This window comes from Abrus precatorius, unplaced genomic scaffold, assembly GCF_003935025.1.
Source record: "Abrus precatorius isolate BTA unplaced genomic scaffold, Abrus_2018 Scaffold3, whole genome shotgun sequence".
Classification (NCBI taxonomy): domain Eukaryota; kingdom Viridiplantae; phylum Streptophyta; class Magnoliopsida; order Fabales; family Fabaceae; genus Abrus; species Abrus precatorius.
In genome coordinates, this window is record NW_020874373.1 from 29,785,506 (window position 1) to 29,812,926 (window position 27,421).

Here is a 27,421-nt window from a genome sequence, read left to right on the forward strand (position 1 = left end):
ATCAACTAAATTGATACAGCCATGCCATACCATTTCATCCAAATTATGGGGACAAATTTGTTGCCGCAAACATACGACAAATGTTGGTTTTGTGCCTTTCAGGAATTGTGGACAAACAAAGTCTGCAATTATTATGGGCCATGACATTGTCATGTGATATTGGATGCTTTTGTTAAATTCAACTAAATTTAATTCTTTTACAATTTTTTTATATTCTTTTAAAACATAAATGGAAAAAATAAAAGTAAAATAAAGTTGGTTTCCTGTCCCTTGAGGCAAAAGCTTACCCACAATGAATGAAAGACAATCCCTTCAGGGCCTCCCTCATGGTTTATTTGGGAAAGAAAAGTGATACAGATGATAAATAATATAATGCGAGGAAAAGAGACTTGAGAGAGATAAAATATATTAAATTAGTGTTTATAAATAAAGATTGCATTTAGATACATGGTATAAATAATAATTTATTTACTAATTTTTTAAATAATAACTTGTGTTATAAATTTATTTAAAATAACAAAATAATTTGATAGGTTATATAAAAAAATATTAAAATAATTTGAAGATAACTTTTAGAAATCAAACTATTTTTATAAATTGTTCATGATTTATTTTAAATTTATTTGCATTTATATTTGCTTTATCAAGTGCATGATTGATTAGGATTATTTTAATAATTATTTAAAAAATCATTTCTAAAATTTAATAAAATAATTAAATTTTTTTTAAATAAGTTGAATAAATCCCACCCTGTGTTTAGTTTATGTCATATTATATAAATAATTGTTTATTTCGAAATTAAAATAAAAAAATGCTGTAAATTATTCCTAGCAAACATGGTATAAATTATATTCAAAGAGCTTCCACATAAAAAATATCTCTTAAGCTGCACAGGAAGGGCACAATCACCACCTTGATGGAAGCCACCCCTTCCTTCAAACAAGACACCTACTTGGTTTCCCACCTCAAGTCTTCAGAGAAGAAAGCACTGCAAGAGCTCAAGGAAAAGCTTCAAGCTTCTTCTGACACAAAAAGCCATGCTTTTTCCATGTGGGGTGTTCATTTACTTGGTGATGATGAGAGTGCTAATGTGTTACTATTGAAGTTCCTGAGAGCCAGGGACTTCAGGGTCAACGATGCTCTCAAAATGCTTCTCAAGTGCTTGTCTTGGAGGTCAAAGTTTGGTGCTGACAACGTTGTGGATGAAGACTTGGGATTCAAGGAGCTTGAAGGGGTAGTGGCTTACACTCATGGGTGTGATAGAGAGGGACACCCTGTGTGCTACGATGCTTATGGAGTGTTCAAAGACAAGGACATATATGAGAAAGTTTTTGGAAATGAAGAGAAGCTAAACAAGTTCTTGAGGTGGAGGGTTCAAGTTCTAGAGAGAAGCATTAAGCTTCTTCATTTCAAGCCTTGTGGGGTTAATTCTCTTATTCAGGTCACTGACCTAAAGGACATGCCCAAGAGAGAGCTTAGAGTTGCTTCCAATCACATTCTCTCTTTGTTTCAAGACAACTATCCTGAAATGGTGGCTCGTAAGGTAACTACTTGTTTGTTGTTTTTAGTTGCAAATGGGACATATGGTACCTTGTTATCAATGTAACGTCAACTAAACCTTTGGTGTGGTAGGAATTTCTTTCATTTCACTGTTTCTTTTTTCTTGTTTTCTTGCTTTCAGATTTTCATCAATGTGCCTTGGTACTTCAGCATGTTGTACTCAATGTTCAGTCCATTTCTGACCCAAAGGACTAAGAGCAAGTTTGTGATCTCTAAGGAAGGCAATGTTGCAGAGACACTGTACAAGTTAGTATAATGGGCCATTATTTTGTGTATATATATATATTTTTGTTTGCACTAATAATTACTAGAGAAAATTTTGATTTGGGTTATTCTTTGCTTCCTGTAATTTTTATGTATCAGAAGTATTTCTTTTTTGAAAAATGACTCTAACATAATGCCATTTAGCCCACAATATCTATTTCGAGTTTGTATTTTGAAAGTGGGGTTGTTGTCTTTTGTTCAGATTTATAAGGCCCGAGGCTATTCCTGTTGTGTATGGTGGACTGAGTCGACCCAGCGATTTGCAAAATGGTCCCCCAAAACCTGCTTCTGAGTTCACAGTTAAAGGGGGAGAGAAAGTGAACATACAAATAGAAGGAATTGAGGTAACAAAGTTTTTATTTTCTCCCTCCATTTATGTAAATTATAACGGTTTCTTTACTGGTTTTGGATTTCAAAGTTAAACCATGGACTAAGCCAAAAGTTGATGTTTTTGATATATGTGAAAAATATTAAAGATTTTGTTCTTAACAGTCGTATTATTTTTCTAAAAAATATTTTTTTATCTTTTCTAATCGCATAATTTTTTTCCATCTCTGTTTGTAAAAAAAAATTGTATTTATTATATGATAGTTTCTCTAGCTTCTTTAACATTACACCTAAAAGAAATTATACTGATAAAACTAAATATTACAATTTTCAACAAAAAAAGTAATATGTTAATTTCTTATTATATCTAATGTTACGCTAGTAAAAAAAATGGATTATACAAATATTATTTTTCTTTGGGTTGTTAATTACTTGTTATTGGGTGATTAGAGTGGTGCAACTATAACGTGGGACATTGTGGTGGGAGGGTGGGACTTGGAATACAGTGCTGAGTTTGTCCCAATTGCACAAGGAAGCTACATTATAGCAGTTGAGAAGGCAAGGAAGATTGAGGCCTCAGAAGAAGCAATCCATAACTCATTCACGTCAAAAGAAGCTGGCAAATTGGTACTATCTGTTGATAACTCTTCCTCAAGGAAGAAAAAAGTTGCTGCTTATTGCTATGTTGTCCGAAAAAGCATTGAAGTGCATTTAAGTCCCAAATAATTGTAGGAACTATATGATGTTTTGCTTAAGAAGTTAATTCTATGTCTAACCTTTTTGGTTAATTATTCTGAACTTGGTACTTTAAGCCAACTTAAAGGTACTAAGTATTGTATTAGTATAATGTTAGAGAGAGATAGTGTTGCAATTATAACACGTTCAACAAAAGAATATGATTAAACTTAAATTCAGTACATATCTCAATTGTTTATTTAATGATTAAAATTTAATTTTATTAAAATGATTCTTCTCAATTTAAAAATAAATGGATTCTTGATATATATATATAAAAAGTAGCAAGTGGTGTTTAGTAGCATGTGTATGAACTAGAAAGTGTTGAGAATCGTTGACATTACCAGCTCTGGATGGATGTAATTGATTGAAGAGGTGGTAACATGTTCAAAACATCCGTTCTCCTCTAATGGATTGATGGTGATGTCTGCATTCTTCTCTGGCTTGGTCAATGAATGTTCATCCTTTTTCTGTTTCCAACTTCCAATTAAAATTGAACCTATTCAATTAAAATTATAAATTGCAATTCACAAATAAATTAAATTCTAATTAACATAATTATATTATCATCTATTAAAATTTTGTCAATCAAAATATCAAATTTTGTTCTAAATAAAAGAGTATCGGTAACCTATGTTACAGAATAATAATTAAGAAATTAAAAAAATATTTTTTTTCTTATAAATTATATTAAGAATGCATTGAAAATTATAGCTAAAAATATATCAATATTTTTAACATGTCCAACAAAATTTATGTATACTAAATTATATTAAAAATTATAGAATTCCACAAACTTTAATATACAGATATCGTTGAAGGCTACTGATTTTAATAAAGACTTACTATTTTATTAAGCTCTTATCTAAGAAATTTATATCATAAATTAGAACAGAAAATTTATTATTATAAAACATATAGAAAATATTAAAATAAAATGAAAAAAATTTTACGAGGGTTGTGCACCTTGTAAACAGAAAACGTTATTTTTGTTTAAGCTTTTCTTTTTTGGATGAAGAGTGAAAGAGAGAAAAAATAAATAAAATAAAAATAGGGTAAAAGAATTTGATGTTTAGATAAGTTAAAGAAGAAAATGAAAAAAAAAAAAATCCTTCTGCATAAATGAACAAAAAATCATTATTTAACTGATATAATCATGTTACAGAAAAAATCATTATTTAGCTGATAAATTTTATGACTAATTATAATAAATATTTATTTAATGAAAATCGCAGTTTTCTTTAATTCACATATTTAATTAATAAATCATATCACTTAACTATTTATAGAGGATTCAAAATTTATACAAAAAAGTACTTAACTCAAAATTTAAATGGCTCCAATAAACTTTATGAGCTGCATTAAAACGGAGCCATGGTCGCCTCTCTCTGGAACTCGCAGTAAAGTGAAAGCAATAATTACGTTTCTCAAGAACAGAAGACTGAGTCATGACCGTGTAAGAATTTTATACATTGAAATTTTATATTATTTCTCCATGAACAGCAGAGGAAAGCTCCGTGCATGTTTGATGGGTTACGATTTTAAATTTTCCATCATATATAGTATAAAAAATGGTATAAAATACTGCTTCTGCTTAAATTTGATTACTGTATTGTACTGAATATTTCTATATTAAGAAGCGGTGGCAGCAGCTCCTTTCAGATTTGTACTATGAGAGCCAGCATTCTGCTTGAGCATGCCTTGTTCTATGATGCATTGAACCTACGTGCAAGTTAATAAACAACTTTGAAAATAAACCTAAGGCCTAGGAAAATTCAATCAACACTCTTGTGAATAGCATTTAATTCTGGTTAGATACTGTTTTTCGATGACTTGGGGGCCGTAATATAATCAGAAGTAGCCATGCATGATCCATGCATTTCGGATTTTCTTCCCGATTAATATTTTAGAAACTAACATTTTTTACTATATTTTGTAAAAAAAATATATTAATTTTACTCTTAAAATGATTAACAACAATAATAATGTATTAAAAATAATATTATACTTACTTTTAAATGTTTAAATTTAACCTTAAAATTTGATATTACTAGTAATAAAATTTTATTTTATATTATCTTTCTATGTTAAAACCTTGCATACGATTCTAGTTTTTGTTTAAGAGTACTAATCTAAGATTATTTTATATAAAAAATGGAATGATTTCAGTAGAGCATTCAGTGGTTTCTATATATGCAAGTAAACAATAAGATAATAAAGACCCGATTTTCTTTGGAAAATCATATTTTCCTCTGTGTGAGTTTCTTTATCACATATATATCCCGTGACTCGCTTATAACATGTTTAGATTACCTTGACAAAAGTGATTACATAAAGCGTTGATATGTTTTAAGCTTATACTCTCCAACTTAATTCTTGATAAAGATAACGAGCCATAGATCACTTTAATTTAAATTTATTTAATTTTTAAAAAGAAATCACACTTATACGCTCAAGGATTGCATTTGGATTTTGTTTTTTTCCTTCCTAATTAATGTATATTGTTTAGATTACTTATTATTGTCATAATTGGGTAAAACAGAATCACATTTTCTACAAAAGCATAAGAATGAAAAACAAGATAATATTTTAAATTATTAATACAGATTATAAAACTACGAATTAAAAGATACAAATAATTGTCATTGTTCGGTAACCCATGTGTCAGCAAAGAGAAGCAAAGAGAAATGAAGTAGGAAACGTGTAAGAGAGGTAGCCTAGTAATTCTAAGAGGGAACACGCAGCCTCATATGAGTGTGAACGTGTCACGCATGCAAATGGGTCACACATGTCACTGAGCTCCTATATGTTCGGTTACTTAGAAATGGTCTATGGTATAATAAGATGTCACAAGAAACAAACACCATCTTATTAGCAAACATTGAAAGATGGCACAACATATTAAGTTACATGAACCTAAGACACGGTCATTTACCCTTTTGAGTGGTCATTCCATACCTGCTGTTGGATTGGGCACATGGAAATCTGGTTCAGAAGCCACCAATTCTGTATTCACTGCCATTGTTGAGGTAATTATACTAGTTTCTTGTCCCTCATTCCAATTGCTTCATTTTATTTTTTGTTCATGTTAAGTTTATTTGTTTATGCCTTTCATAAAATATTGGGTGTTCACTTTTGGACCTGGAGTGAGATCAGAATTCAACGAAGAATTTTTAATCGTTATTAAATTAGAATCTATTGGTGTTATTTAAATTGACAAAGCTTATTCATCCCATGAAACAATTCATTCAGCTAAGTTTTATTGTTTGCTGAAATTAATCTATGGGTAATGTCTGAAAAATGATACACAAAAAACAATAATTTTTCTGACCTGTATCCAAAAGTTACAAGATACATATTAAAAAGAAATAATTATAAAGTTATTAATGTATTAAATTTTGTGGTATTTACTGTAGGCACACATTTAAAAAAAAACTATTAAATTTATGCAGAGAAGATGAAAAGAAGATAGTGGGAAATTATTTTGCAAATAAAGAAGAGTAAGTACATTAAATTTATTAAAATATAATTCTATTAAATTTTAGAACTACAAGATTAACTTGTCCAATAGATAAAATCTCCTTTCACATCGCCTTGAGGATCATGGCAAGAGTTTCTCACCAAGCTGAACCTAAATCAAGATTTTTTAGAGAGAGTAAAAAAAGAAAAAGAGAGTAAAAAAAGAAAAAGAAAACTCACCAAGCTGAACCTAAATCAAGATTATTTTTTTTCATTCTTGTGAAGCTGGTTCTTACATGATCTGACCTACGGTTGCAGGCTGGTTACAGGCACATAGACACTGCTTGGGAGTATGGAGTTCAAGAAGAAGTATGATTGTGTTTCTCATAATTAAGTTGTGTGTTAGGATTTTGAAAATACTATCTAAGCTACGACACATTCTTTATTAATTCAAACCACCTCTTTCCCATTCTTATATTCTGTCTACTTATTGTAGGTTGGACACGCACTCCAGGCTGCAATGCAAGCAGGAGTGGAAAGAAAGGATCTCTTTGTCACCTCCAAGCTATGGTAATGAACCAACCTATATTATATAAAATAGGTCCTATTAATACCAGTTTTGTGTGTTCGTGTGTGTGAAATTTTATTCCTTCTAGGTGCACTGACATGACCCCTGAAAGGGTTAGACCAGCCCTCAACAATACCCTTCAAGAACTCCAAATTGACTACCTTGATCTTTACTTGGTAATAATTTTCATCCATGATGCATGTGATTTGATATGTCAAAGAAGACACAGGGTTTTAAGGTATTAAATGCAGATTCACTGGCCATTTCGATTGAAAGATGGGGCTAGCAGACCTCCCAAAGCTGGAGATGTGTTAGAGTTTGACATGGAAGGGGTATGGAGAGAAATGGAGAAGCTTGTCAAGGAAAACCTTGTCAAAGACATTGGAATTTGCAATTTCACTCTTGCAAAGCTTGATAAGTTGCTGAGCATTGCTCAAATAATGCCTTCTGTCTGCCAGGTGGAATTTTATATCTTCATAGATTTTGGTTCAGTTCGGATGAGCTGAAACTTTTCAAACTTAACTACTAATACTTTTATAAGGCAAAAATTGAGTTCTTTCGATGTTGGTAGGCTTGTGTGAAGAATTTAGATGATGGATTTTATTAAAAAAATTAGGAGTATAATTTTGATTCATTTTATTTCATTTAAAAAACTTGTTTCTCCTTGAAGTATTTGCTATTTTGTTACAGATGGAGATGCATCCTGGGTGGAGAAATGATAAGATGCTAGAGGCTTGCAAGAAGAATGACATCCATGTTACGGTAACTAACACACTGCAATTTTGATATTTTCATTGCATTTTAAGACATTTGTGATTAAGGGTCATGATTAAAATGCCAAAATTGGTCTATAGGCTTACTCTCCACTAGGCTCATCAGATGGTGGGAGAGATCTAATCAATGATCACACAGTTGATAGGATAGCGAAGAAGCTGAACAAGAACCCAGGACAGGTATTGGTCAATTGGGCCATCCAGAGAGGGACGAGTGTCATCCCCAAATCAACCAACCCAGACAGGATCAAAGGAAATGTTTGTGTATTCAATTGGGAACTTCCAGAGCAAGACTTCAGAGCCCTTAGCAGCATACAAGATCAGGTAGTCACATATCATTGTGTATGCACATCATTGACTTAAACATTCTAGTGTTGTAGTTGTAGATAAATACTAAACAGCCAGAATTTTTATCTGAATATTTTGCCATTCTTTTTTACTATTGACTTGAGTGGTCATATAGTTGATTCCCCTTTAATTTACATAAAAAAGTTTAAGGGGGGGTCTATAAACTTAAAACAATCACTATTCTTGCATGGATTTCAATTTGCAAGGAAAAGTTGTCTTTTATATCTATTGAATTGTTATAATACAAGGATTAAAATCCTATATGCTGCTTGGTTCTTTTGGCTCCCTGAATTTATCATCACTTTCTTCATCTTGCCTTTTGTTAATGATACATTGTAGAGGAGAGTTCTGGATGGTGAAGACCTCTTTGTGAACAAGAGCGCTGGGCCAATCAGGAGTGTGGCAGATATTTGGGACCATGAAGATTAGACCACACTTCATAGCTACTTTGTTGCTCTTTTTTTACGGCACTACTTAGCATTAGATTAATGTACTTGTGGTTCTTAAAAATGGTTCAGATTGTGCACATTTGATGTCCAAGCACTCTATATATATATATATATATATATATATATATATGCAGATTTCTCGTTCATATATTGCTATAATTGCTTCGGTATTTAGAAAGACTAAACTAATTTTGAAATCAAGGACCTTATTTTGTCTATTACTGAAGTTAGAATAATCAATAACTTCTCATGTTTAACCAAATAACCCCTGTGATTAATTGGTGTCCGACGTTATTTATCAACGTCTAGCCGTCTTGCAATGTTTTGTGGTGCTTTTTAGCGTGAATTGAATTAACGTAGCTCAATTTTCAAAATAAATGAGGTCCCTCCATAGTTCTTTCTTGAACTCTGTTCCTTGGCCAAAATTTTGCTATACATTGAGCTATTATCAAATAACATTTAGCAGATAGCGTGTCCCGTTATACATGTTGGTACTATTTATTATTTAAAATTAGTTTTTTTTAATAAAAAGATTGTATTTAATGTTGTTACGATATATAAATAATTCTACATAAGTCATTCTTAAGTTTTTTTGTCCATTTAATTTTAGTTGACTTGGATTAATCAATCTCCAGTGGTATTTGAATATGGGTATTGGTACTCCTAAAAAAGCAGGACAATTTTGCATACATTCAAATCTAGACAAAGTTTTATCACAGGCAGCATTAGGAACCAAACCAAGATAATGTGAGAAGTCAGCGTTCACAATAAAGCATCAATCTATGAAACTGTTGAGACAAATCTAGCCATTGACGACAGTCATACTGGTGAATAATTAATCAACGGTGGCCCCTGCTATGAGAAGGTACCACCATTACATCTTCTAAGTTATTGTCTGTAGTCTTAATTACAATACATTTTAATTATTTTATGAGAATTGAAAAATATAATAAATTAAGTTAATGATACAAGGATACACAATATAAAATTAATAAATTGAATTTTTTTATTAAAAATTATAGTTAATGTAATCAATATATTAAATTTTATAATTTTTAATAAAAAATTATTATATATTATTATTGTGTCTTGCATTAAATAGAGATAATACACTAGTTTGGTATCCTTTGACTGAAATGAGGTTTTAAACATCACTTTTCATATAAACCTCATCATTAAATTCTTTCACTCTCATATTTAAGTGTAGACCCATATAATCCTACAAGATTCAACCCCTCTTTTTCCAACTAAATACAATTTGAGCACGTATTAACTTCTCAGAAGGCCCAGTGTTAATGGATTTGAACTCCCATTAAGGTACATATGATTGCCGTCTACTCATATTCCTAGCAAGGCGTGGAAGTTTTGATATAGAGTTGGCTCTAGCCAACCCTCCAAGGGCTTTCCATTCTTCATCTAATTCAACCCCAACCTTGCCATCCACAGTTTCAGTGTCTTCATTTCTAGTGGATTTATGCAGGTTCTTGCTACGATGTCTATTCTTTCTAGTGGATTGAGAATGTGATAAAAAAGGTTGTTCATCGAAAAACAAGCATATAACAGCACAATCATCAACCTTGGAACCAGGATACTTGTATCTCCACGCTCTAACAGCACGCTTTACTAACAACTTGGCTGCTAAGGACCTTCTTGGTGCTGAAGCAACTATGTTTATTACTTCAACATTGGTGAGCACATCCCATACCTGTAAAAAATAGAAATACTTATTTCAATGCTTTCATGATTGGATTAAATATTTGCATGGTGTTTGGAAACAAACATGTTAAAACCCTGTTGATCTAGCTAGTATTCGAATTGGGAAAAATATATGAATTGAGTAAAACTCAGAAAGATACAATACTGTTTGAATAATGTTTATTGCCTAAGAATTCTGGATTCAAGATCAAGTGTACGAAGGTAATAACATTCTAATGTTACTTACCCCATCAGTTGCCAAAACCACAAATTCATCTTGCTTGGTAATTTTTCTATAAAATACATCAGGAAGTGAGATTAGGCCATAATCTTTGAGGCAAAAATCTCCAAAGGCTCTTGACATGGCTAGTCCAGGGCAGTCATCATCAGGCATCCATATTCTGTATACGTCTGGTTCTTCTTCTGCTGCAAAAACTCTTCCTTCACAGTTAATGATTCTTGAAGCTTCGCCTGAGAGACATTGAAGAAAACAAATGGTTATACTTTAGACTTAATAGTCTTGTAATAAGACTTGGAAACTGTGGCCAAAACCAAGACCTACTTGGAATATCTGGTTTCAAGTCAACAGTGAGTTGAATAGGAATGAGTTCGTCTCCTTCCCTTGTGCAAAGAACTGCACGAGAATCACCCAAATTGCCAACTATGAGCTGGTCACCCTGAAATTTTAGGTGGAAAAGTGATGCATGTAGTTATTTCTATCATGTAAAAAGTGTGTGACTAGGAGGTAATGCTATTGTGAACACTTAGTTATACCTGTTTAATTAAAGTAACAGCAGTGCAACCACTACAATAGCTGTCAGTGTTAATTTCTTGAGCAAGGTACTCATCAATCTCATCAAAGGATTTCAGAAAGCATCCCTCCCATGAAGCAAGGGACATGTTGTGGCCATTCTCAGGGTAGACATCATCAAAACTGGCAGTATCTGCATCATTAGCATCATAATATTTGCAGACCTTCTGCTGTGACATTTTGATTGCTTCAGACAGTTTTGAGGGTAGATTGTCACGAATAAATTGTGAAACTTTGTGGCCTAGAGGACCATGACCATCGAACACACCACAAAAGATCATATCTTTTTCTCCAGTATAGTCCTAATAATGTAGCATATCCAACATTAATATCAGCCATATGTTTCATCAATTAAAAAGTAATAAAGACCATAGGATAGAGAGAGAGAATTACTCAATTCTATTATTACTAGGGCCATAAAGCCAAAGAAAAATATCAAGCATAGATATGGCCATCAAAGAAGAATCTTGCTAGCAATTCCCTTGACCCAAGGTAAGAACAAATCTACTTCAAAGGTGCACACAGGATGCTTTTTAACCTTTTATGATAATTACTTACCCTGCTTCCTTTCTACATTTGCAAAAGTGTACAAATTAAAGAATAATGCTATGATGGACAAAGTGCAGACAAGGATATAATTTATGCAGGCTTCAAATCCATAACTGGCTAGTTGAAATGAATCATGATGTTTTTACATTCAATAACCTAAAAAATAAGAGACACATAACATGGGTAATAAAGTCATGCTGACAAGACAATTAAGGCAGAGACAACCAAATAAATATCATGAAAATTCAAAGAAAACAAAGAGGGGAAAAAGTGAACAAACCAACTCATAATTGTAAGAATAGGGAATCACACATACAATAAACTACGTTCTAATGAGAATCTTAGCTTTCAAATTCACCAAAAGTTGATGATTCATGAAATGAAAAACCCGTGGCCAAAGAAAACAGCAAATTCCACGCCACAAGAAAGGATTGTAAACTTGAAAAAATCAATCAAAAAGTTTTGTCAAAAAACCATCACATGTAATGAAAATAAATTGCGGAAAATCAAAATATGTAAATAAATACATGAAGAATCGGTACCTCCCAAACTGTCATTGAATCTTGGTTCACACCTTTTTTTCCCTGTTGGGTATACATTGACACAAACCTAGAGGATCCTCTTAACCTGACCCATGCTCCACAATGTTCATAGGACACATCATTGTCATTGTCATGATCATACTCATATTCTCCATCATCTACCTCACTATCCACCTTCCCTCGAACTGAAACATCGTGACTACAACACCCTCCCATGTCTGCCTCGCAACAACAATTTCCAACGAAGAAAACAAGGGCACCCCACGAAATTCCAGGGAGTACCCAGAAGATATTCTGGAGAAAACAAGCCAGAAACTTAAGAAAAATGGAATTTTTCTTGAGGAAGCAATGAGGGGTCAGAATTCAGAGTGATGCAGAGGCTTATGAAGGTAACGGAAAAATTCATAGAGGGAAGGTGGAAAGGACCAAAAATGCATGGAAGGGGTAGGAACAAACACGAATAGAAGAATGATTGGGAAGAGAGGTTGTCATGTTCTCATAAAGGTTGAAACTGCACATAATTGTCTGTACCTTAGGTGGTTTCGTTTGTTGTCTGTTATTTTCCCGGTTAGCAAAAGTCAAAGTCTAAATTGAAAAAAGACAAGAAGAAAAATTAACTTTTTTACTTCGATATCTTTAATTAAATTAAACAATTTTTTAGTGAATAATTAAATTACAGGATTAATAAAATTAATTAAAATTGTATTACTTAAAAATATTATTACATATTGCTTTCAATATTTTTTATTAAAATCTTTCAATTAAATCACGTATATTAAAAAATATTGAAGTTAAATAATGTATTATTTTTAAAAAAAATAATTATAACATTTCAAGTTTATCTTCTGATTAAACTTAAAATTCTATTATTATATTAATTATTAAAAAATTCAAAAGATTCATCAATGAAGGTCATATATTTTAAAATATATATATATATATATATATATATATATATATATCTAAAATTTTGTTATAAAAACTATATTAATAACCAATAAAATTATTTAAAAAGTTCTTATAAAAAGAAATGGAGACAGTAATAATTTTAACCTTATTTAATATAATGAAATTTAATAGTACTAGCGATGTTTATTCTTGTTAATCTTAATTTAAGTCGCCCATTAACTTTATTTATTAGTAAAAAAATAAGAATAATAATAAATATTTCATAAAAGCTGTAAAAATTTTAATATATGTCTAAAGGCATATAATAAAATAAATAATAGTTAATTTTTGTAAAATTATAACATGTAATGTTATCAATATATTAAATTGTTTGACATCTAATAATTTTTAATAAAAATTTAATATACATAAGTTTTTATCGTATGTTATTTGATAACTTTACTATGCATACCTTAGAAAAAATAATTATAAACACTACTTCTAATCCTATTTTTAAAAACACTAAAATTAGTATTTTTTTTATCTTAATTATAAAAATATATTTTTAAATACATTAATTTATGTTAAATTTATCTTATGCTATTAATTCAATCATTTAATACTTTTTAATATATTTAAAATATGATATAAATTTATTAAAAATAATTATATTTTATTCACTTTGATAAATTGTTTATTTATATTTTATAAATATGAAAAAAAAATAGTATCTTACATAAGGATCACTAAGACTATTTAAGAAGTATCTTATTAAAAGAACAGGGAAAGTAAAATTTAAGGATATATATATATATATATATATATATATATATATAGGGAAAAAATCTTCTTCTACTAATATAAATTTAAAAATTCTTACATCCAATTTGAGCCTTTTATTTAACTTAAATCTAATAGTCAGTGAATTAATAAATTATAACCCGTTAGATTTAAGTTAAATGAAAGACTTAGATTGAGTGTAAGAGTTTTTAGACTTTTACTGGTGTAAGAAGATTCTGCCATAAGGATGACAATGGGTAGAGTATGGATAGGGTACTACAGTACCCATCTCATACCTGTGTTTTAAGAAAATGTCCATACCCCCTCTGAGTATCCGCATACTCATCTTAGTAGTCATGCATACATATCTCTTTCTAGTTTTTGAGAATTTTGTGTTTTTGTAGAAGGAAAAAATGAGTATTGCCATTGTTTATTTCAATGGTGAAATTATACTAAATACAAGTGAAGGTGTGATTTTTACATGTGATTTAAAGTATATTCCATACACTGTATCATTTAAAGATTTAAAGAAAATGTTATGTATCGATGTCCAACATACATACCCATCTTGGTAGTCTTGCATACATACCTCATCATTAAAATAATAACACTTATATTTTGATTTCAAACTTGTTCTTAAATATGCTTCTTTGATTCAATAGTTGAATCCTTAACCATTTCTTTTTTCAAATTCTAACTTATGAATATCAAAATTTTTTAAAATTTTTTCTTTTTTCTGAAAATACTCTCTCTCTCTCCCATCCTACTTCTTCTTCCTCTTCAGGATGCTTCTTTTTCACTTCAAAAATACCCTCTCACACATGTAACAAGAATTGGACCTAATATATATAGGAAAAAAATGCATAGGAATTTTGGATTCCTCTTCGCAATAGTTGCTTCGTGTGCTTAAACAGTGTTCAAAACTTGCAAATTGCGAGTTTACAGGTTTTAGACCTGCTTCTGCCACTTCCTGCATGCATGCCAAGAGGTCAAAACTCGCAAGTCACCAGTTTGCATTGATGCAAAGCTCCAAATGACGCGACATCACCTGCAATGGCTAGACAATTTGACCCATTTTTGACCAATTCCATGTACTACAATGACTTAAAAAATGACAAATGGCATTTTTATAAAAGCAACTGTCACATTCTTTGGCATTATGACCCGTTGCCATTATACTCTTCACATTAAATTATCATTTGCGTTATTTAGAAAGTCATATTGTGGTAAATATACAAAATAGGTTATATTTCTGTATTTTATTTTACTTAATCCCATATTAAAATAACTTTTCCTCTAAACGAAGTATTCATAAGAAAAAAAATAAAGAAACACAAAATTTAAACATGACTTGTAATAAAATATTTTATTTTCAAAACCCTTAAATCCAAATTTTTGGCTGAGTAAAAAATAAAAATGCAAAATATAGTTCAATAATCTTTACATCTTAAAAAAAATCATTTTTAACTACTAAGTATAGATAAAAAATTGTTAAAAATTATTAAATTTTTTATATAAAATTTTTTATTTAACACTTTATATTTATTTTCTTAATCCTCAACCAACTTTAATCAAGATTTGTTACTTTATCTTATTTGAATAGCCTCCTCTTATAAGGCATGTTAATAATACTCTCTAACACAGTCTTTACTATTGATTAAATTTTATAAAAAAATATGAAAAAATTAATTTAAAAGTAAAAAAATGAGACTAACATAATTTTTATAATTTTTAATGAATTTTAATAAAGATGTGTTATAGAGAAGTTTATTCGTAAACATTACTCAAACATTAAATTTAGCAATAAATATCATGAGTAATATAATGCGATACTAAAATAGGTAGACATAAACATTAATGAAATGCAGGTAGACGCTAACTTCTCAGATAAGAAGTGTTCAATTTGATCCATGAATGTGTTAAAAGACATCATGTCCTGTATGAGCTGCATTTTGATATTCTGATTGAGATATTTTGAAACAAGAAAGTCAACGTGGACTTGTTTATGTGGATGAATTCAAAAAGTCATAATTGAGCAAAGGTTTGTCACAGTGTGTCCTTGTGTATGGATAAAAGATTTAAAAAAAAAAAAACATTTCGTAGAAGGAATTGATTACATTTAAATATCCATACAATTATTTTATATATATACAAAGGCCTGTTTAGATAAATTTAGCCTAAGTGACAATGTTTAAATTCAAACCTTTTACATAATTTCAAGAAAAGGAATGTTTTTACCTAGATGATGTATTTTTTTTAATCCAATGCAATCCATGTTCTTAAACCAAAACTCAAATTCAACTCAAGGATTATAAAAAGTGTATATTTAATTTAGTTTATTTTAAAAATTATTATTTTCTTGACAATTTAAAAAATCAATTAACTTTGTAAGAAAAGGTGTTTTTAAACATGTTTTTAGATGAGAAATGCTTTGTTGCACAAATAATAGATGAAAACAGTTTACAAAACAATCTATTGTAAGTTCTGATAAAGACTTTATTTTATTTTTTATTTCAATATCGGTGGAATGAAAAAATATACATAAATTCGTATAATCATCTTTTCTGTTATTTATCAGTTCTCTTTTTAAATATAATTTGTGTAGAATCGATTTTTACAAATTGTGATGTATTATTTTCTAAATTTGTTTTGTCAAAATATTTAATTTCTAAATGTGAAAATATTTTTTTTATTAAAATGTCACTTTAATGCTATGTTAATTTTTTATATATATATATTTTGGTGTTTTATGTTGAATAAGAATAAAGTAAACTATTAAATTAGCCTCTTAAGTGATAGTTACAATGTGTATTAGTTTTTTACTTATTTAAATTGCTCAATTAATCTCTTATATATCAATTAATCATGTAATTAAGTTCATTTAAAAAGTTAAATTTTGCAATTAAGTGACATAGATGCTAAAACAATTGTTTTTTATATCTTCTTCACACCTTTTTTTTCTTTCCAAGTTATGCTATAGTGGTTTGTGACCTAAAATCATCACTACCTTTCTTTTTTTCTCAAAATTACACCATTTATAATAGTATGCGTTTTTAAAGCGTTTACTACTTTTTTCTTTCTCTTCTTCTTTTCTTGGAGCCACACTATTTACAATGACTTGTGATTGTATCCCAAAGCTGCTATCATCTCTCTCTCTCCCCCTTTCCCTAGAGTCACACCATTTGCAATGGTCTACATCTCTAAAGCTCCTACCACCTCTTTCACTTTTTTATCTCTTCTTAAATTCACTATTATAACCCAATAATCAACTCCAACACCGCTACATTTTCATAGACCTACAAAAATGTTGTCAACATTATTGGAGTTTAAGGTGTCAGATTATTCTAACAATTTAACAAATGGTTCGTGTAATTTATAGCCTAATGGTCTATGCAATTTATGGCCTAACTCTAATTATAAATTTTAATGTGATAATTGTTAATTATTAAAGATAGAGTAAGTAGAGCATAATTATAAATTCAAATAAAATGAAACTTTTTCTCACCCTTTGGATAGGTAAAAAAGTTGTTACCAAAATAAGGATTGACTTATGATAATAAGAAAAGAAAGTACGCTCACTAACTTCTATCTACCATTTTAAAGAGAAGAATGGAAGAATTTTAAAATTTTTCAAGAGATCAAAGACCTTAAGGAGAGAGACTCACTAACTTCTATCCACTATCGAATAAAAGGGATGGAAGAACTTAAGAAAATTTCAAGAGATTAAGACATGAAGAAAAGAAATAGAGATTAAGATCATAAATAAATGATTCAACACTTTGAATATTTATAATAAAATTATATATTTTTATATATCACTTTCAAATCAGATATTGGCTTTAAATAAGTAAATTACTAAACATACAATAAATACAATTAAATAAACATCAGTTCATAAATCATTAAACAATTTTAGTAGTATAAAGTTTCACACTTTAAATCAACAAATACGATACAACTAAATAAATTTTAAACTTAAAATTAGTAAATACAACAAACAAAAAATTAAAATACACAAATAATAGTATTATTTTAAAATAAAATATAAAAATATTAATAAAAAAGATGCATCAAGTAGTAGTAACACAAAAAATTCATATAAGCATAGTATTTTCTTTCTCAAAGGGTATGTAGTAGAGTACTCTCAAACTTCAATAAAAAATATTAAAGTTTTTAATTTAAAATTTACTCATTTTAAAATTTAATATTGTAATATAATATTATATTATAATTTTTAATCTTAAATAGTTCATTTTGTTAAATAAATTAAATTAGATTTTGCTTTAAAACGATCGAGTCATAGTTCTCCTGTCCAATATCAATATTTTAACTTGAATAGTGTGAGAATAATTTTTTGATTGAGTAAATTTTTCAATACTCTTGTATTAAGTGGGTATCAACATCCATTTAAATTACACACAACAAAAAAGGAGTGTGGTCACCATTATCATGTTATTTTTTGTGTAAAATATTTTTTATTATTAGTATTATTATTATTATTATTATTATTATTATTATTATTATATATATATATATATATATATATATATATAATCTAAATAGTAATGGCATTGAAAAAACTTTATCACATAAGTCTCACAAAAAACAGGCTACTGAACAGAGAGACGCAATAAAATTGTGTGTAGGAGATCGATTATTTGGTATACAATAGAATAAAAAATGTAAGAAATCAACTTAACGAAGATGCATTTACAAAAGTTACTTCATCTAATCAAGAAGTGTTTGAATACTAATATGATGAAGAAGATTGTCTGCATATTTTTTGGTATACTAATATGATGAATAGTAATAAAATCAATTTGCATATTTTTATTAAAAAAACATATCTTTCAACAAAGAATTCTTCTTCACCCTTTAAATACCACTGTAACATGACATAAGTCATAAAAAGGATTTTTTTAGCATTGTGCTTCAACTATTCTGAAACCGTACCTAGTCTCAAACCAATTTTTTTCCTTTCATTTATTCATTTTGTATATTAGTGAGAGATACTTTTCTTCAACTATCGTATTCTTCCTTCAATACACGAAATTATATGGTCAATTTTTATTCTTCTCATTTTTTTTTTCTAAAAGTTTATTCATTTGTTTGATCAGTCTCATAAATCAATATTATAAAAACCATGTGTAAGCATTAATAATTCAATGAACAATGCATATACCATGAATTCAAAATGAAGAGCTCCCGTCACCTTCCGTGTCCTTTCAGCTGCATTCTTGATATGATTTCAATACAAAGTCAATGAAGACTTTGTCTCTACAAAGCTAGAAGTTGGCTCTGCGGCAGTGGAGTGTTGATGGAAATAAAGAGGGCGAGTTATTAGTTGAAGAAGTTCAAATATCATTTAACTATTAAAAGTTCGTATCAACATTATTATATTTTAGAATGAATAAATACAAACTAATTTAGAGAATTTATAAAGAAATAAAATTGAAGATACTTAATAATGAAAGAAAAAAAATAACAAATTAAAAAAAATAAGATCAAAATAATTACATCAAGTGCTAAACTTAATAAAATGACATATATATTAAATTTAGTTTTTGAAAGACTCACTTACTTTAAAAGTAAGTCTAAACAATTTATTTTGCTTAAAAATTTTATAATTATCAAGTTTTATTAATTCAACTGTTAAATCATATGACATTATTTTTATAATTATGTATATCAAATTGTAAATAATTTGAATATTCATAAATAAGGCAAGATTTTTTTACATTAGTATAAGTCTAAAAACTCTTACACTTAATTTAAACTTTTTATTTAACTTACATCTAACAGGTTATAATTTATTAGTTTACTGACCGTTAGATGTAAGTTAAATAAAAGGTTCAGATTTGGTGTAAGAGTTTTTAGACTTACACTGGTGTAAGAAGATCCTTTCTCTTCATAAATATGTATTTTCATAATAAATATTTACTTATATTTCAATGAAGTGTTAAATAATTTATAAAATTTAGTAGGCTTTATTTATTTATTGAAAACTTTTAAATAGATTAAGTTAATAAATTTTGATATTTATAAAATGTTATTAACTAGAGTAAGTCAAAACTTACTGTTAAAATAAATGAATTCCTTTCCATTTTTTATTATCAAATACAAGTTTTATAAATTCAATGATTCTTGTAATTTAGACATTGATAAATTCGTAATGTAATAATAGTTATTTATTTGTATTTTAATTAATTTTTTTCAATGTCTAATTAACGGTATGTAACCAGAATTTGTATATAATAATTTTTTATTAGAAATCATAACAACTAATATATTGATAAAATTTAATGTTATAACTTTTAATAATCTTAAATATTTATTATTCAATGATATTTTATTTTATATCTTTAACATACATTAGAATTGTTTAAATAATATATTAGATGATAAAATGTAATATGATGATAAAATATTAATTAGTGTTTGAACTGTATAAACTTTTATAAATATGATTCTCTTTATAAAAATTTAAATTAAACAGTTAAATTAATAAAAAAAGAAGCATTAAATATACTATTTTACTAATTTATCTTCTAATATCATTACCAGGCCAAAAAAGCATAGTATTTGATAAGAGAATCAAAATGGAAGCTTTCACTTTCCACGGAAACAAAGAATTCTACTGTCAGTAAAATATCGTGTGTGGTTTGAAAAAAAAAATGGTAGTTAATAATAGTAACGTAAAATTAAGAAATAATTTGAAAGGTAAAAACATTTAATTTTCACAGTTATCACATATATACAAATAAGTATTTATTATATATATAATTTAAATTACAAATATCGTTCGATAGTGATCTTATTTAAGTCGGATAGAATTATTGACAATAAAGTTTTTTTAAAATAACTAAACTTAAATTCAAACTATTAATTACGAGATATTAAATTTTGTCAATTCATTCACGAGTTTGATAATAAATAATAACACCTATTAAAAATACAAATTCAAAAATCTATAATAGAAATAATGTTTTATATCACAAAGATAAGAAAAAAAATCAAAGTAAGAAGTCTGGATTTAGTTGAAATAATTCGAGCAAATAAAAGTTTGGTTAAATTTTTTGTTTTTATTTTCTTAATCATGAGGTTGATTACTTTTTATTGTACGGATAAATGATTAAGAAAAATTAAACATATAGTATGAAAGGAATATGAGCAATGCAGTATGAGCATTTGTGGCTTTAACGAATAATGGTCCAACAATGTAAAAGTGGGTTTATGTAAAAGTCCATTAATCCCACTTTTTAATTCTTCTTCTTAGTGGGGTAGGCAAGCAAAATTATATATAATTGTCGCCAATATATTTTGAGTTTATTTTATCATTTTACGATCAGTATTTCTATCGAATTTTCTTTTTATAAAGTAAACATGTATTTTAAAATAATATAATTATTGATTGAAAAGTTAACTATTAAAATCATTCTCTTACAATATTTTGTCGTTAATTTTCCTTTTATTTAATAAGAAAGTGCTTAAAAAAATATGTACATTTAATGTCTTAAAACTAGAAAACTATTCAATTTTATCTTCAGTAAATAGAATATTAATAGAAGGATATTATAGGAGGATTCAAAATTATTTATTTTTTCATACTTTTTCACAATCTTAACAATTAATTATTATAATTATATACTTTATTCTTTAAAGTATACCCTTCACTTTAGAAGAACCAAATTCATTTTTAGAACACGTTTTAGAAACTTTTTAAGTGTTTTGCACATTACAATGATATATTTGATTTAGGTCAAAAATTTTAAGTTTAAAGAAATTTTAAGAGAAAAATATTTAAATTTATAATGGAAATAAGTATAATTAATTCAAATACATAAGAAAATTATAAGCAGTTCAAATTTAAGTTAGAAAAGAGAAATCTTTTTAAAAAAAATAAAAGGAATTGATTGAGATTATAAATAGTTGAGATTTGAAATGAAACGAAAAGTTTAATGTAAAAGAATCATTTATTAAATATGTTAAAAAAGTAAAAATATAAAAAAAAACATTAAACAATAATAAAAGTTAATATTTAAGAGAATAAGAGATACTTTTACTTTAAGAAAGTGAAGATTATATTTTGTTATATATAGCATAAATGAAAAATCAAACTTGATGGCCTAAAAAGATTAACATTAACAATGTAACCAATTCGTGAGAAGCCTGAGAAAAATTGGCTATTAAACTTGCATTAGAATCATGCATAAAATCCCACAAAATCTAAACCTATTATGATTGTCTAAAGAACCATTTCAAAAATAAAAATAGTGTGTGAATAATATGAATCCATAAAAAATATCAGCGGCTTCCACTTGCCGAATCGTGTTTGACTATGCTGGTTGAGAGATTGCAGCTTCTTGATTAAATTTTGCTTTTCTTTCTTTGGCCTTAGTAATTGCATGACAGCGTACACACAAAGTTTTCATTGCAAGAAAGATCACTATCACTGGGCCAATGACAGTTACAATTTTAATTTTTATCCAAAACTAACAGCTGCAATCTTCGTGAAGGTCGCAATAGCAAGCCAATTTGAGAAGATGGTTAGTGGAAACAGTCACACTATCATGATAGTGAAGTTGAAAGAGAGTAGCACTTGGATTGGTGGATATTTCCCCACCAAGTGGGTCGCAACTTTGCAAGAGGCCAAGCTACCTATCAGAGATAAGATATTCTGTGCCTTCCAATTTAAGCGTTACATGTTATTACCCGTGACACCACGAGTTTAAAAGTTTTATGCATCCATGCTTGCTACCATAAGAAGAAAAGACAATAGCATGTTGCAAAAAACTTTCCAAAGATTGAAATTCCTATAACCAAAATGGACTCCGTGATAAAACTTGGTGATAAAAAACTTGATAGTAAAGTTATTCACAGTTTTCAATGTAAGTGATAGATTATTGAGTTTGAAGAAATCGATTCCTTGAGTTTTACAAGAAATCGATTTCTTTTCTCATTTAAAGGATAGTAGATCAAGAAAATAACTAGATGCTCCCGTCACTGTATGTTTTATTGCAGCCGTATTTAAAGAACCCCGTTAACGGCCCCTTAGCATATCTTTGTTGTCCTTTATTTATCATTATCCCTTTGGATATGATATGACACCGAAGAAAAAGAAAAAACCTGAAGAGATTTACCACTTTTACCATCACCTATATTTCTGGCAAGGGATGATGACAAGATTACAAGATTTTTATTTTCAAAATCTATCTCTTCTTTACATGTGCTTGACATCATAAGGTATCTTGATAGTAATCAATATCCAGCTAAGTTGCAACTCATGCTTAAGTATTTTGGCCACTGTTTTCGCTGTCATTAATTAATAATAGAAAGTCCCACATTCATATCTTTTTCTCACGCATTTAGTCTATCTTCAACTACCAAGAGCCTTTGCGGGAACCCCACACAGACTCTGGCAACGTCAAAATATCCAATGGAACCTATCTTCTCACACCCATCAGTGTAGTACACTCAAAAAAGAAGAAGAAAAGGGGGGAAATTTTGGCAATGTAGAAAGCATTTGGATTTTGCTACGTTAGAAGTATCGTTACAGCATCCCGACATCACCACCATGGTATATGGTATTCTTATCATCTGCTCGATCATTAATTACATCGCTCCCGTAAAAATCGCTAAATAGGAAACATTGAATAAATTATTGGGGATTATATTAGCGAGGTCGATACTTAACAGACATAATAATATACAATGAATGTGGTACCATCTAAGTTGCAAGGTTGTTGAATGCAAGATCACACCATTTTCTTTTATTGTTTTGGAAAAAGGAGTGATACGACAATTCAAAAGATGTCTACACTTGAATTATATTATATCTTCCTATAATTTTTTTTTAATAATCCTCCTGCTAATCGTGAGTGCTTAACACCTAATTGTAAACGAAAAGGTAAATAAATTACAGTAACACTCAAATTACACACAAAATCTCCCTTTTTATCCTACAACCCTTCCCCCTAAAATTTATATACAACATGGGATTAAATATATTTTTATTCCTTAAAAATTTGTTTAATTTTAAGGAACTAAAAACACGTTACTTTTGTTAGATATAAGAAATAAGAATAATAAAATTTAATCAGGACTAAAATTGAAATTTAACAATTATAAGAACTAAAAATATATCAAACATATGACAAAATACAGGGCACTCTTAAAAATCACATTATTTTTTGTTAAATATAAGAACCAAAAAATAAAATAAAATATAATCAGGACTAAAATTTAAATTTGACAATTTTATAAGAACTAAAAATAGGCATTCTTAAAAACACATTATTTTTGTTAAATATAAGAACTAAAAATGAATAAAATTTAAACTAAAATTCAAATTTAACAATTTTATAAGAACTAAAAATATATACAAACCTATAACATAATAAAGGGCACTCTTAAAAACACATTATTTTTGTTAAATATAAGAACTAAAAATGAATAAAATTTAATAAGGACTAAAATTTAAATTTAACAATTTTATAAGAACTAAAATTATATCTAACCCTGCAACATAATACAGGGCACAATACAATCATTTGGATTTCTTATATCATTATGACATTATATGAAGTCAGAAACTCGGTATAATGTCAAAAAAAGGAGAAGTATCATACATAATTGTATAAAATCTCAGCTGATGTTAGTGTATGGAAATGGCCTTTTAATAGTCACACTACTCAAATTGCGGCGCTAATTAATGACATCTCATATCTTGCTTTCCATTTGCCAATAGTAACAAGCAGAGCTTCTGCTGACATAGGGAATGAGAGAGTATTTGAATTAGTACAAGACTTGGAGTGTGATAATGACGTTAGAAGCTCAGCTCTTTACCAAGTTACCTATCTTACTCTCCTGCTTAATATGAAGAGAAACTGGCACTATCCACCGAGTACATACATATATACATCGAACCCAGAAAACAAAGGAAAGAACCCGTAGCTACATTCTAACGTTGATGGATCATATTGCCTCCAAATTACTACAAAGGAATACTTGAACTGAGTTCAATCTCCGTGATTAATATGTTCAATTGGCTGAATTCTCAGCAATATGCATATAGGTGTTTGGGTCAATGACCTCAAGTCACAGATCACCCCCTATACTCTAACTGTGGAATTGAATATCCTGGGAACTGGAATTTAAAGAAAACTGTTCCTCTATTTCAAGTGAAAAGCTCAAAAGCCTTATGACTATCCCGCCTTTAATTTCCATTTACAGTGAAACCAATTTATAATTTAAAAGTACTGACAAAATAGACCAATTAAATTTTTTTCAGAGATAAAATAAGATATTCCAGAATCCAGTTACCCATTATATCTATACATGGTAAAATTAAAAAATAAAGTGCTGCAACAAATGTCAATGATTTAAATGATTTCATTTTCAATTGCAAGTGTTACATGGAAAGAAATTTGAAACACAGCAATCTTCTCTGTGGTCTGGGGTGAAAAAAGCTTTGAAGAAGAAACATATAGAAGGTTAAAGGAAAACAATAATGTTACAGAAGAAGTTGATGCTTTCACCTATCGGGCAATTACCACCATTGATGAACAAGAACACCACTTTGTCTAAGAGAATTGAAGAGCTCCAAGCATTGATCATATGTTTTCTCATACTTCGAACTCCTCTGCCCGGGGCAACATCTCTGCCACCTATTGTAATGGCATTCAAGAAAAATCTCATCTACCAAGCATATAGCCCCAGTTTTAAACAATCTCGGAATCAGTTCAAATTCAGTACCCTCCACATCCATCTTCATCACAACAAAATCATTCTTCGAAACCGTGTTCTTCAACCAGTCAGCAAAATCAAATCCCCGTATCTTCTCCACTTCACCATCAAACTCCCCAACACCCGACGATTTCAAAGGTCGAATCCTACCCATCCCCCTGCCTTTAACCTCAACCTGCTCCCCAGGATCACGATGAATCTCAAACGTCAAGGTCTCATTCTTCACCCATGCAGCATAAGGAACCAAAGTAATCCCCTTCTTCAGCCCATATTCCTGATGAAAAGTCTTATCAGCTTCAATTGCATAAACATGAAATGTCTTGTTCTGCTTAGGATACTGTTTCCTAAACCAAGACCCAATGCTAGAGCCATAGCTTCTAGCTCCAACATCAACATACAAATACCTATTCTTAAAGCTTATATCTACCATCGAAGGAAGGTACTTTATATTCTTTACATTCCTTTTCAAAGTAATCCATGGCTTCAATGGCTCCTCTTCAATCAAAGACTCGGCATTCTTAACCAAATCATGCTTATAACCAGGAACATAACACTTTCCATTTGAATAATCACCATCATATTTACCAGCACCATCACCACACTCTTTTTTCAAAACAATTTCACGTATATAAGGCATCAAAGGATCAAACCCTTCTAAGCCATGCAACTTCGTTACTCTGAAACAATTGAACAAATCAAGGAATGAATTTAAACTATACGTATCTCTAGGGTTTGCAAAATGGAACACCGCGAACCCTCCCGGTTTCAGCGTACGGCTAATCTCAGCCGCGAACTCCGCCGGCTTCGCCGACTTCTCGAAGCTTCCATCGCCGGAGAACACAAAATCGAAGGTGCCATCGGAGAACGGAATCCGGTCACCTCGGCCGGACTTCACCAGCGGCTTCGCCGCTTTCCTCGATATTCCGATGGCATCTCGAACGCCGATCTCCCTCAGCGCGAAGACGTCGCGTCCGGTCGGCGTCTCCACGCACAGCGACTTCGACTCCGGCGTGAGGTAACCTCCGGTAACCAGGTCCTGGAACACAGACGAGTAGAAACGAACGCCGTTGATCCAGTCCTTGCTGGTGTAAAGCTCCGGCTGCGAAGAACCACGGCCGGAAACAGACTCCACGGCGAGGGGACCGGAGCTGGCGATCACGAGGCTGAGAGACTCCGGCAGGGAGAAGAAGCAGAAGTCGCCGATGTTACAGGACTCGCCGGCTATGGAAATGACGTAAGCAAAACGAGCGCCGATGATGAAAACGCCAAATAGAAGAAACCGTATAAGAAGGTTCCGGAAAGCGCCAGGCTTGCCTGCGGCAGTTTCCATTGTAACGACTGTGCACTTACCCTTTTCCTTCACAGAAAAAATATTTCAAAAAAATGGTAAATTTCCAAAAATAAAGAAAAAAATTGGAGTTTGGAGGAACTTTTTCTTTTCCCCTATCGAGAACAGAATCTAGCTGAAGTGTGGTTGGCTCCAATTAGGGGTTTTGATTCAGTGGCAGAGATTGAGAAATAGAGAGGGAAAGGAGGGGCAAAACGGGGATACATGGTTAATGAATGAATATTAGCGCAGGGTTGGTATAGCTACGGAAAAGGGAAGAGCGAGTTCATGACTCTGAAAGCGTGACTCGGTGATGGTGGTGCTTTGCTTTTGCAGAGAAAGAGGAAACACAGTTAAGTGGTATGGGAAAGCGAAAAGCGAAGCGGATTCAGCTGCGTGAGTAAAGGAATTGAGTAAACCGTTGGTCAAATATTCTCGTTTGCGATATAGGACCCCGGAAGTTTCATAATTACAGGAATGCCATTTCCTAATGAGTATGTGTAATGAAAATAATAATAATAATAATTTTGCGCCGTTTTGGGCATTATTGATGGCTTAATATAATATGCGAAAGAAGAAACCCTGCGGAATGGGTACGCGG

General features: G+C 29.9%; 4 protein-coding genes across 4 annotated transcripts; 2 read left to right on the top strand and 2 right to left on the bottom strand.

The window, feature by feature from the left end:
• The first annotated feature begins 292 nt into the window (after positions 1 to 292).
• On the top strand, positions 293 to 2,877 carry LOC113862453 (patellin-6-like). The gene is made up of 5 exons (XM_027495539.1): positions 293 to 348; positions 895 to 1,543; positions 1,682 to 1,806; positions 2,027 to 2,168; positions 2,602 to 2,877. The coding sequence occupies exons 1-5, from the start codon at positions 293 to 295 to the stop codon at positions 2,875 to 2,877; spliced, it is 1,248 nt and encodes a 415-aa protein (XP_027351340.1).
• A 2,897-nt stretch (positions 2,878 to 5,774) lies between these two features.
• Positions 5,775 to 8,463, top strand: LOC113863816 (aldose reductase). Its single transcript, XM_027497538.1, has 8 exons — positions 5,775 to 5,915; positions 6,664 to 6,714; positions 6,842 to 6,915; positions 7,002 to 7,089; positions 7,165 to 7,371; positions 7,604 to 7,675; positions 7,768 to 8,013; positions 8,374 to 8,463. The coding sequence occupies exons 1-8, from the start codon at positions 5,775 to 5,777 to the stop codon at positions 8,461 to 8,463; spliced, it is 969 nt and encodes a 322-aa protein (XP_027353339.1).
• Positions 8,464 to 9,687: 1,224 nt separating this feature from the next.
• LOC113863241 (probable protein phosphatase 2C 65) lies at positions 9,688 to 12,309 on the bottom strand. Its single transcript, XM_027496746.1, has 5 exons — positions 12,081 to 12,309; positions 10,953 to 11,291; positions 10,741 to 10,855; positions 10,426 to 10,649; positions 9,688 to 10,188 (listed from the first exon to the last, which is right to left on the bottom strand). The coding sequence occupies exons 1-5, from the start codon at positions 12,294 to 12,296 to the stop codon at positions 9,796 to 9,798; spliced, it is 1,287 nt and encodes a 428-aa protein (XP_027352547.1). The 5' UTR covers positions 12,297 to 12,309; the 3' UTR covers positions 9,688 to 9,795.
• Positions 12,310 to 24,956: 12,647 nt separating this feature from the next.
• LOC113862691 lies at positions 24,957 to 27,348 on the bottom strand. The gene is made up of 2 exons (XM_027495817.1): positions 25,117 to 27,348; positions 24,957 to 25,079 (listed from the first exon to the last, which is right to left on the bottom strand). The coding sequence occupies exon 1, from the start codon at positions 26,821 to 26,823 to the stop codon at positions 25,297 to 25,299; it is 1,527 nt and encodes a 508-aa protein (XP_027351618.1). The 5' UTR covers positions 26,824 to 27,348; the 3' UTR covers positions 24,957 to 25,079; positions 25,117 to 25,296.
• Between the last annotated feature and the right edge of the window lie 73 nt (positions 27,349 to 27,421).

Bases quoted from the DNA above. Each gene is read 5' to 3' on its own strand.
- LOC113862453 (XM_027495539.1), top strand. From the start codon at position 293: ATGAATGAAAGACAATCCCTTCAGGGCCTCCCTCATGGTTTATTTGGG. The intron at 1,544-1,681 runs GTAACTACTTGT...TCTTGCTTTCAG, and splicing joins CTGAAATGGTGGCTCGTAAG to ATTTTCATCAATGTGCCTTG. The intron at 1,807-2,026 runs GTTAGTATAATG...TCTTTTGTTCAG, and splicing joins GTTGCAGAGACACTGTACAA to ATTTATAAGGCCCGAGGCTA.
- LOC113863816 (XM_027497538.1), top strand. From the start codon at position 5,775: ATGGCACAACATATTAAGTTACATGAACCTAAGACACGGTCATTTACC. The intron at 6,715-6,841 runs GTATGATTGTGT...TACTTATTGTAG, and splicing joins AGTATGGAGTTCAAGAAGAA to GTTGGACACGCACTCCAGGC. The intron at 8,014-8,373 runs GTCACATATCAT...GATACATTGTAG, and splicing joins GCAGCATACAAGATCAGGTA to AGGAGAGTTCTGGATGGTGA.
- LOC113863241 (XM_027496746.1), bottom strand. From the start codon at position 12,296: ATGGGAGGGTGTTGTAGTCACGATGTTTCAGTTCGAGGGAAGGTGGAT. The intron at 10,856-10,952 runs GTATAACTAAGT...CTAAAATTTCAG, and splicing joins CTGTTACTTTAATTAAACAG to GGTGACCAGCTCATAGTTGG. The intron at 10,189-10,425 runs GTAAGTAACATT...TATTTTTTACAG, and splicing joins TGGTTTTGGCAACTGATGGG to GTATGGGATGTGCTCACCAA.
- LOC113862691 (XM_027495817.1), bottom strand. From the start codon at position 26,823: ATGGAAACTGCCGCAGGCAAGCCTGGCGCTTTCCGGAACCTTCTTATA.